The sequence below is a fragment of the Oncorhynchus kisutch genome, linkage group LG6 (assembly GCF_002021735.2).
Source record: "Oncorhynchus kisutch isolate 150728-3 linkage group LG6, Okis_V2, whole genome shotgun sequence".
Taxonomy (NCBI): domain Eukaryota; kingdom Metazoa; phylum Chordata; class Actinopteri; order Salmoniformes; family Salmonidae; genus Oncorhynchus; species Oncorhynchus kisutch.
In genome coordinates this window covers 16,689,427-16,698,771 of record NC_034179.2, presented here as the reverse complement: position 1 = coordinate 16,698,771, position 9,345 = coordinate 16,689,427, and the positions used below count along the sequence as shown (strand labels likewise).

General features: G+C 40.5%; 1 protein-coding gene across 3 annotated transcripts in view; it reads left to right on the top strand.

Annotated features, from left to right (window-relative positions):
- Window positions 1–9,345, top strand: part of LOC109892414 (tyrosine-protein kinase Fer-like) — a 41,469-nt gene that overhangs the window by 11,194 nt on the left and 20,930 nt on the right. For all 3 annotated transcript variants that reach the window (XM_031826298.1, XM_031826300.1, XM_031826299.1), the window contains exons 3-8: window positions 4,227–4,400; window positions 7,229–7,328; window positions 7,583–7,766; window positions 8,530–8,667; window positions 8,774–8,893; window positions 9,101–9,223. In XM_031826298.1, the coding sequence (XP_031682158.1) occupies window positions 4,227–4,400; window positions 7,229–7,328; window positions 7,583–7,766; window positions 8,530–8,667; window positions 8,774–8,893; window positions 9,101–9,223 (839 nt within the window). The remainder of the gene's footprint in view (window positions 1–4,226; window positions 4,401–7,228; window positions 7,329–7,582; window positions 7,767–8,529; window positions 8,668–8,773; window positions 8,894–9,100; window positions 9,224–9,345) is intronic.

Below are 9,345 nucleotides of genomic sequence, written 5' to 3'. Positions count from 1 at the left end.
TCGCTACCTCTCTCTTTCTCCCTACCTCGCTACCTCTCCCTCTCGCTACCTCCTCCCCTCTCACTACCTTCTACCTCTCTCTCTCGCTTACCTCCTCTCTCTCTCTCTCTCACTCTCCCTCTCGCTACCTCTCACTCTCTCTCTCGCTACCTCTCTCTTTCTCCCTACCTCGCTACCTCTCCCTCTCGACTACCTCTACCCTATCGCTACCTCTCCCCTCTCTCTCTCGCTCACCTCTCCTCTCGCTACCTCTCCCTCTCCCTCTCGCTACCTCTCCCTCTCACCTCTCTCTCTCTCTCAATACCTCTCCCTCTCTCCTCTCTCTCTCTCTCTCGCTCCCTCTCTCTCTCTTCTCTCTCTCGCTACCTCTCCCCTCTCGCTACCTCTCCCCTCTCTCTCGTACCTCTCTCTTTCTCCCTACTCGCTACCTCTCCTCTCGCTACTCTCCCTCTCTCTCGCTACCTCTCCCTCTCCCTCTCGCTACCTCTCCCTCTCCCCTCTCGCTACCTCTCCCTCTCCCCTCTCTCTCTCTCTCACTACCTCTCCCTCTCTCTCTCTCTCTCTCTCTCTCTCGCTCCCCTCCTCTCTCTCTCTCTCACTACCTCTCCCTCTCTCTCTCTCTCTCTCTCTCTCGCTCCTCTCCTCTCTCTCTCTCTCTCGCTACTCTCCCTCTCGCTACCTCTCCCTCTCTCTCTCGCTAACCTCTCTCTTTCTCCCTACCTCGCTACCTCTCCCTCTCGCTACCTCTCCCCTCTCTCTCTCGCTACCTCTCTCTTTCTCCCTACCTCGCTACCTCTCCCTCTCGCTACCTCTCCCTCTCTCTCTCGCTACCTCTCTCTTTTCTACCTACCTCGCTACCTCTCCCTCTCGCTACCCTCTCCCTCTCTCTCTCGCTACCTCTCTCTTTCTCCCTACCTCGCTACCTCTCTCTCAAATTCAAATTCAAATTCAAGCTGCTTTATTGGCATGAAAAACATTGTGTCAATATTGGCAAAGCAACAATGTATACAATATACATTGTAACAAAATTATAAATGATAGCAAATAATAATATAAATGGTAGTAAATAATAATACAAAATTAATACAAAAATAATAACAATAAAATGTAACAGTCAATAGTAGAAATGTAATAAATATAAAATCAAATTATGGAAAATGAAACTAACTAACTTATAACTAAACAACGGTCATCTTCTTTATATCAGTACTACAATCATCATTACTACGACTACTACTACCATCACTAAACTGTTATCACTACCATTACCACCCATATTTGGAATGATAAACATTAATAATTATAGTCATAACAATAATTGTAATAATAAGTAAGTTACTGTTTACTATGCAGATGTTATTATTCAGTGTCCCTCAGGCTATGGCAGGAAAATACATATTTGGCTGCAAGAGGAGTTATTGATCCTTCGCCCATGAGTATTCTTAGTTTTTCCTCTGGGTTCAATTTGTAAAAATTTGGAATATATGTAGTCATTTCTGTGAATAATGAATCTCTTTGTGAGGAATATTTATCACAGTAAAGGAGAAAGTGCGTCTCTGTCTCTACCTCCCCTGTCATGCAGTGACCACATACACGCTCCTCTTTGGGTAGCCATGTCTTTTTATGTCTGCCGGTTTCTATTGCCAATCGGTGGTCACTCAGCCTGTACTTGGTAAGGATCTGTCTCTGCTTCGTATCTCTGACAGAGTAGAGATAATCAGCCAATTCATATTCTCTGTTTAGGGTCAGATAGCAATTTAGTCGGCTTTGGGATTTTGTTTCGTTTTTTCCAGTATTGTAAATATGATTCCTTTGATTGGTTCATGATTTTGCTTATTGGAATTCTTTCTTTTGAAGCAGTGCTGGTGTCAGCTTGGTTGGTGAGGTCCAACACCAGCTGACTGAGAGGGCTCGTTTCTGGGCTCAGCTCTTGGGTTTGAAGTGCTTTAAATTGCAGACTCGAATTTGGACTTGAATTTAGATGTAGCCAAAATTTTAATGATATTTTCTGTATCTTCATTATTACTGGAAAACGGCCCAATTCTGCCCTACATGCATTAGTTGGTGTATTTCTCTGGACTTGTAGGATTTTCCGACAGAATTCTGCATGTAGGGCTTCAATGGATGTTTGTCCCACATTTTAAAATCCAGTTTATTGAGTGGTCCCCAAACCTCACTTCCATAAAGTGCTATTGGTAGGATTACACTGTCAAATATTTTAGTCCAAATTTTAATTGGGATGTTGATTTTGAATAATTTCATTTTTATTGCATACATTGCTCTGCGGGCTTTTTCTTTGAGTGCATTCACTGCCACATTAAAGTTTCCCGATGCAGATATGGTCAGACCAAGGTAGGTGTATTTTTTGTGTGTTCAATTAAGATGTTGTTCAGGGTGAATTTACATTTGTGTTTCTGACATCTCGTTTTTTTTGGGGAAAATCATGATTTTAGTTTTTTGGAAATTTACTGCCAGGGCCCAATTATGGCAATATTGCTCCAGAATATTAATGTTTTGTTGAAGACCTTCTTTGGTTGGTGATAGAAGTACCAAGTCATCAGCATATAGCAGGTATTTCATCTCTGTGTCAAATAGTGTGAGTCCTGGGGCTGGAGATTGGTCCAACATGTCTGCTAATTCATTGATATAAATGTTGAAAAGATTTGGACTCAAATTGCAGCCTTGTCTCACACCTCGACTTTGTGAAAAAAATTATGTTCTTTGGTTTTTGATTTTTATTGCACACTTGTTTTCTGTGTACATACATTTTATTAAGTCATACACCTTACCACCAAGCCCAATTTGGAGAATTTTGTAGAATAGCCCTTCGTGCCAAATCGAATCAAATGCTTTTTTAAAGTCAATAAAGCAAGCAAAGATTTTGCCCTCTTTTTTTTGGTGAACGTGTTTATTAATTGGTGTGTGTAAGGTGTATATATGGTCAGTAGTGCGATGGTTAGGAAGAAAGCCAATTTGACATTTACTTATTACATTTTTTTCTTGAAGAAAGGTTTGAATTCTTGAATTCAAAATGCTACAGAAAATCTTTCCCAAGTTACTGTTGACGCAAATTCCCCTGTAATTATTGGGGTCTGATTTGTCTCCACTTTTGTGGATAGGGGAGATGAGCCCCTGGTTCCAGACATCAGGGAAGCAGCCAGAAGTTAAAACCATGTTGAATGATTTAAGCACAGCATTTTGCAACTCAGGTGTGCTGTTTTTCAGCATTTCATTTCTGATGTTGTCTACACCACAAGCCTTTTTTGATTTAATAGATTTTAGCTTTTCATTTAGTTCTTGTTGGGTTATTGGGTAATCTAATGGATTTTGGTTGTTTTTAATGACTGATTCAAGGATGTTCAATTTTTCTTTAATTTCTAATTGGTTCTGTTGTAAGTCTTTTTGTGGGATGTTTTGTATAGATTATCAAAATAAGTTTTCCAATTCCTACATCTTGTATGGCTAATTCTTGTGGCTTTGTTGTGCTGAAATTGTTCCACATGTCCCAGAACTGATTTTGGTCAATTGCGTTTTCAATTTCATCAAGTGTCTTGTTGGTATAATTCAATTTCTTGCATTTCAGTGTTGTTTATACTGTTTCAGAGTTTCAAAGTATTCATATCCTAGCTCTGGGTTGTTCTCTCTCGCTCTCGCTGCTCTCTCTCTCTCTACCTCTCTCTCTCTCGCTACCTCTCTCTCGCTACCTCTCTCTCTCTCTCTCTCGCTACCTCTCTCTCTCTCTCTCTCGCTACCTCTCTCTCCCTCTCTCTCGCTCTCTCTCTCTCTCGCTACCTCTCTCTCTCTCTCTCGCTACCTCTCTCTCTCTCTCTCGCTACCTCTCTCTCGCTCTCTCTCTCGCTACCTCTCTCTCGCTCTCGCTACCTCTCTCTCTCGTCGCTACCTCTCTCTCGCTCTCTCTCTCTCTCTCGCTACCTCTCTCTCTCTCTCTCTCTCTCGCTACCTCTCTCTCTCTACCTCTCTCTCTCTCTCTCTCTCGCTACCTCTCTCTCGCTACCTCTCTCTCTCTCTCTCGCTACCTCTCTCTCTCTCGCTACCTCTCGCTCTCTCGCTACCTCTCTCTCGCCCTCTCTCTCTCTCTCGCCCTCTCTTTCTCGCCCTCTCTCTCTCTCGCTACCTCTCTCTCATTCCGCTTCCTCGCTCTCTCTCAATCCGCTCCCCCTCCCTCTCTTCTATCTTTCTCTTTTTTTCCTCTCCCATCTCTCCAGTCTTGGGCCCACATGGTCCAGCAGACAGAACAGCTGAGTCAGATCATGAAGTGTCACGCGGAGGAGCTGAACTCTGGCCCTCTGCACAGACTCACTATGATGATCAAAGACAAGCAGCAGGTTAAGAAGAGCTACCAGAGCATCCACACACAGATCGAGTCCGAGATGAACAAGGTACTGTATATACACAAACACACTCACACACACATTAAGCCTACTCCTGCTTTAAACATTGTCTTTCCTGTGTATTGACTTTATTTGTGGTGATATGGGGCATTGTTGACAAGGTGTTTCACACGTGTGGTGCTAAAATGCTAATCCTGCAGTTAGATCAGGACAGGTTTGTTTTCCTTGACTAGACCAGATATTCCCAAACTGGGGTATGCCAAATAAAAATGTGATTCACATATATACACACAAAATATATGTGTGTGTGTGTGTGTGTGTGTGTGTGTGTGTGTGTGTGTGTGTGTGTACACATACATACATACATACATACATACAGTGGGGCAAAAAAGTATTTAGTCAGCCACCAATTGTGCAAGTTTTCCCACTTAAAAAGATGAGAGAGGCCTGTAATTTTCATCATTCATCAACTATGACAGACAAAATGAGAAAAAAAATCCTGAAAATCACATTGTAGGATTTTTAATGTATTTATTTGCAAATTATGGTGGAAAATAAGTATAAATACCCACATATAAATGTGTGTGTGTGTGTGTGTGTGTATATGTATGTATATATATATATATATATATGTACAGTGCCTTACGAAAGTATTCGGCCCCCTTGAACTTTGCGACCTTTTGCCACATTTCAGGCTTCAAACATAAAGATATAAAACTGTATTTTTTTGTGAAGAATCAACAACAAGTGGGACACAATCATGAAGTGGAACGACATTTATTGGATATTTCAAACTTTTTTAACAAATCAAAAACGGAAAAATTGGGCGTGCAAAATTATTCAGCCCCTTTATTTTCAGTGCAGCAAACTCTCTCCAGAAGTTCAGTGAGGATCTCTGAATGATCCAATGTTGACCTAAATGACTAATGATGATAAATACAATCCACCTGTGTGTAATCAAGTCTCCGTATAAATGCACCTGCACTGTGATAGTCTCAGAGGTCCGTTAAAAGCGCAGAGAGCATCATGAAGAACAAGGAACACACCAGGCAGGTCCGAGATACTGTTGTGAAGAAGTTTAAAGCCGGATTTGGATACAAAAAGATTTCCCAAGCTTTAAACATCCCAAGGAGCACTGTGCAAGCGATAATATTGAAATGGAAGGAGTATCAGACCACTGCAAATCTACCAAGACCTGGCCGTCCCTCTAAACTTTTAGCTCATACAAGGAGAAGACTGATCAGAGATGCAGCCAAGAGGCCCATCATCACTCTGGATGAACTGCAGAGATCTACAGCTGAGGTGGGAGACTCTGTCCATAGGACAACAATCAGTCGTATATTGCACAAATCTGGCCTTCATGGAAGAGTGGCAAGAAGAAAGCCATTTCTTCAAGATATCCATAAAAAGTGTCGTTTAAAGTTTGCCACAAGCCACCTGGGAGACACACCAAACATGTGGAAGAAGGTGCTCTGGTCAGATGAAACCAAAATTGAATTGAACAATGCAAAACGTTATGTTTGGCGTAAAAGGCAACACAGCTCATCACCCTGAACACGCCATCCCCACTGTCAAACATGGTGGTGGCAGCATCATGGTTTGAACCTGCTTTTCTTCAGCAGGGACAGGGAAGATGGTTAAAATTGATGGGAAGATGGATGGAGCCAAATACAGGACCATTCTGGAAGAAAACCTGATGGAGTCTGCAAAAGACCTGAGACTGGGACGGAGATTTGTCTTCCAACAAGACAATGATCCAAAACATAAAGCAAAATCTACAATGGAATGGTTCAAAAATAAACATATCCAGGTGTTAGAATGGCCAAGTCAAAGTCCAGACCTGAATCCAATCGAGAATCTGTGGAAAGAACTGAAAACTGCTGTTCACAAATGCTCTCCATCCAACCTCACTGAGCTCGAGCTGTTTTGCAAGGAGGAATGGGAAATTATTTCAGTCTCTCGATGTGCAAAACTGATAGAGACATACCCCAAGCGACTTACAGCTGTAATCGCAGCAAAAGGTGGCGCTACAATGTATTAACTTAAGGGGGCTGAATAATTTTGCACGCCCAATTTTTCCGTTTTTGATTTGTTAAAAAAGTTTGAAATATGTATATATATATATATATATATATATATATATATATATATATATATATATATATATATATATATATATATATATATATATATATATATATATATATGTGTATATGTATATATATGTGTATATGTATATATATATATATGTCTATATATATATATATATATATGTGTATATGTGTATATATATATATATATATATGTCTATATATATATATATATATATATAATGTATATGTATATATGTGTGTGTATATATATATGTATATACATATATGTTTATGTGTATATATATATATATATATATATGTGTGTGTGTGTGTATATATATATATATATATATGTGTGTGTGTGTGTGTATGTGTGTATATATATATATATATATATATATATATATATATATATATATATATATATATATATATATATATATATACACATACATGTATATACATATATGTTTGTGTGTGTGTATATATGTATGGTTAAATAAAGGGCAGACTTATTGATTATTATTATTTGTGGCCTGTCCTATAAGAGCTCTTTGTCATTTCCCACGAGCCAGGTTGTGACAAAAACTCACTCATTCTATGTTTAATAAATGTATTGTATAGTGTGTGTGTGGCAGGCTTACAATGATGGCAAAAAACAACATTTGAGAGTGCGCTGACCCTGGTGCTAGAGGGGGTACAGCTAGAGGTAGATTGTTTTGAAGGGGTATGGGACCACTGTACTAGAGGATGTGATGATGCTTCCGATATGATCTCTCCTAGGTGACAAAAAGCGACCTAGAAAAGTTAAAAGGCACCTACAGACAATTAACAAAGGATGCCCACAGTGCCAAAGAAAAATACAGAGACGCAATGGTGAAAGGTAAGAATTTCTCCTAATTATTTACAGAAAAATATACGTTTAATGTAATGATTCATAGTAGTGCAGTTTATCTTGGAGGAAATGTATGAAGTCTTATTTGAGACCAGCTGAAGTGCATCAATACATTAATCACCAAACCCTGCAGAGGGAGTTCATATGACCGACATATCTTGGGAGGCAGATGATGAGGCACACCCATATTAAACCTCCTCCAGACAAACCAGCAGTACAGCACTTGTTGGGTTTGTTTTCAGGCAAGGAGCCAGAGAAGGCGAGGGAGCGCTACGACAAGGCCACCATGAAGCTTCACAACCTCCACAACCAGTACGTGCTGGCGGTGCGGAGTGCCCAGCTCCACCAGGAGCAATACCACAACACCACGCTGCCCCTCCTGCTCGACTCCCTGCAGAAGATGCAGGAGGAGATGATCAGTGCACTGTGAGTGTGTGTGTGGATCCGGCAGAGAGTAACAAGGGATACACTACGTAAAGATTCATTCAATGAGCTTGAGAATATCTTGAAGGTTAAAGTAGATGAACAAGTAGATTGTGCTTTGCTTCGTTATGTCTCGACCCTTAGGTTGAACCCTGATGATGGTCTAAGGGTTGAAATGTTGAACACACTTGGGTGCGTATGCCACTGTGTGCAGTGTTCCTTTTCTGCAGTGTCCATCCCAGACGTCCAGCAGCACACTGCAGGTTATGAGTCATCAGATCTGTGACGCCCTAACAAGTCAGGCGACGTAAACATTCTTTGGAAATTGTAATACGTAAATTAATAACTATTTGCAAGGGTTCTTCTTGTTGTCGCATGGGATTAGATCCCAGCTGAGGCTTAATCCCATAATTTCATAGCGATCGTAGGATTACTAGGAGGCGGAGGCACCCTCTTGTTCAGAATGTCCTGCTTAAGCTGTGTTTTTAATCAACTTTTTAAAGTCTTAGACAGATGTTAACAGGGGAACAATTCAGAGTTTGTCCACTGAAATTATATTTCTGTTGAGTGAGAAATACAATGAGTTTTAGAATGACAACGTGTCTATCCCTGTTCATAAACCCTCAGAGCTGTCCATCTGTGTGATCCTCGAGTCACGCAAATGGGTGTTTTTAAACCTTTCATATACTGAGCATACGCTTACCTCAATTTTAACCTCTATGTATTTTTTAAAAATTATAATAATTCTGACTTCTGTCATTTTCAGGAAGGGGATTTTGGAGGAATACAGTGAAATCACCAGTCTCTTAACTGATGAAATAGTGAAAGTCCACAAAGAAATCCACACCTCCATCGACCAAATTGATCCTGTGTCAGAGTATGAACACTTCATTGAGGTTCACAGGTAGGCTTTTAGTTTAAGGCCTTTGAAATGTTAACTTTTTATGCTTCAATAACTACTTTATTTCAATTTCTAACTTTAGTTAACATGAAGTATCATCATCTTCCAGGTCTCCAGAAACCAAAGAACCAAATGTAGAATTTGACCTTTCACTGTTGGAGGAAACCGAGAATCTTCAAGCAAACGAGATCCTATGGAACAATTTGACTGCAGACAGTTTACAAGCGATGTGAGTAGAAAATGTATGATGGGAGAAGAGTATTGCCCTCATTAACCTTGTCTCGTTCTCTGACGTTTTGAAAAGGTGAGAGGAGGGTGCGAGGAATCCAGCCGTACAGCATCTCCTATTGACTAAGGATAGAGTTTGTGCCTCTGTTGGCTGACTGATTGTGTCAAAGGTCAGATACACTTTAATCCACTGTATCTCCTTCCCCAGGCTGAAATCCACATCAGATGAGCTGGGCCTCACTCAGCAGAGCCTACGCACCAAGGAGGATCTCATGCAAGACTTGGAAAACAAGCTTGATGAGTCCACCAAAACATGTGAAAAGAAGTCAGAGTACGTTGCTACCATAACAATACAGCTCTAATGATTCTTTCATTCTCGATAAGCATCTCCCATAGCATGTGTTAGATGTTTTCCTCAATCTCATGGCTTTCAGTTGTACACGTGCCATTAAA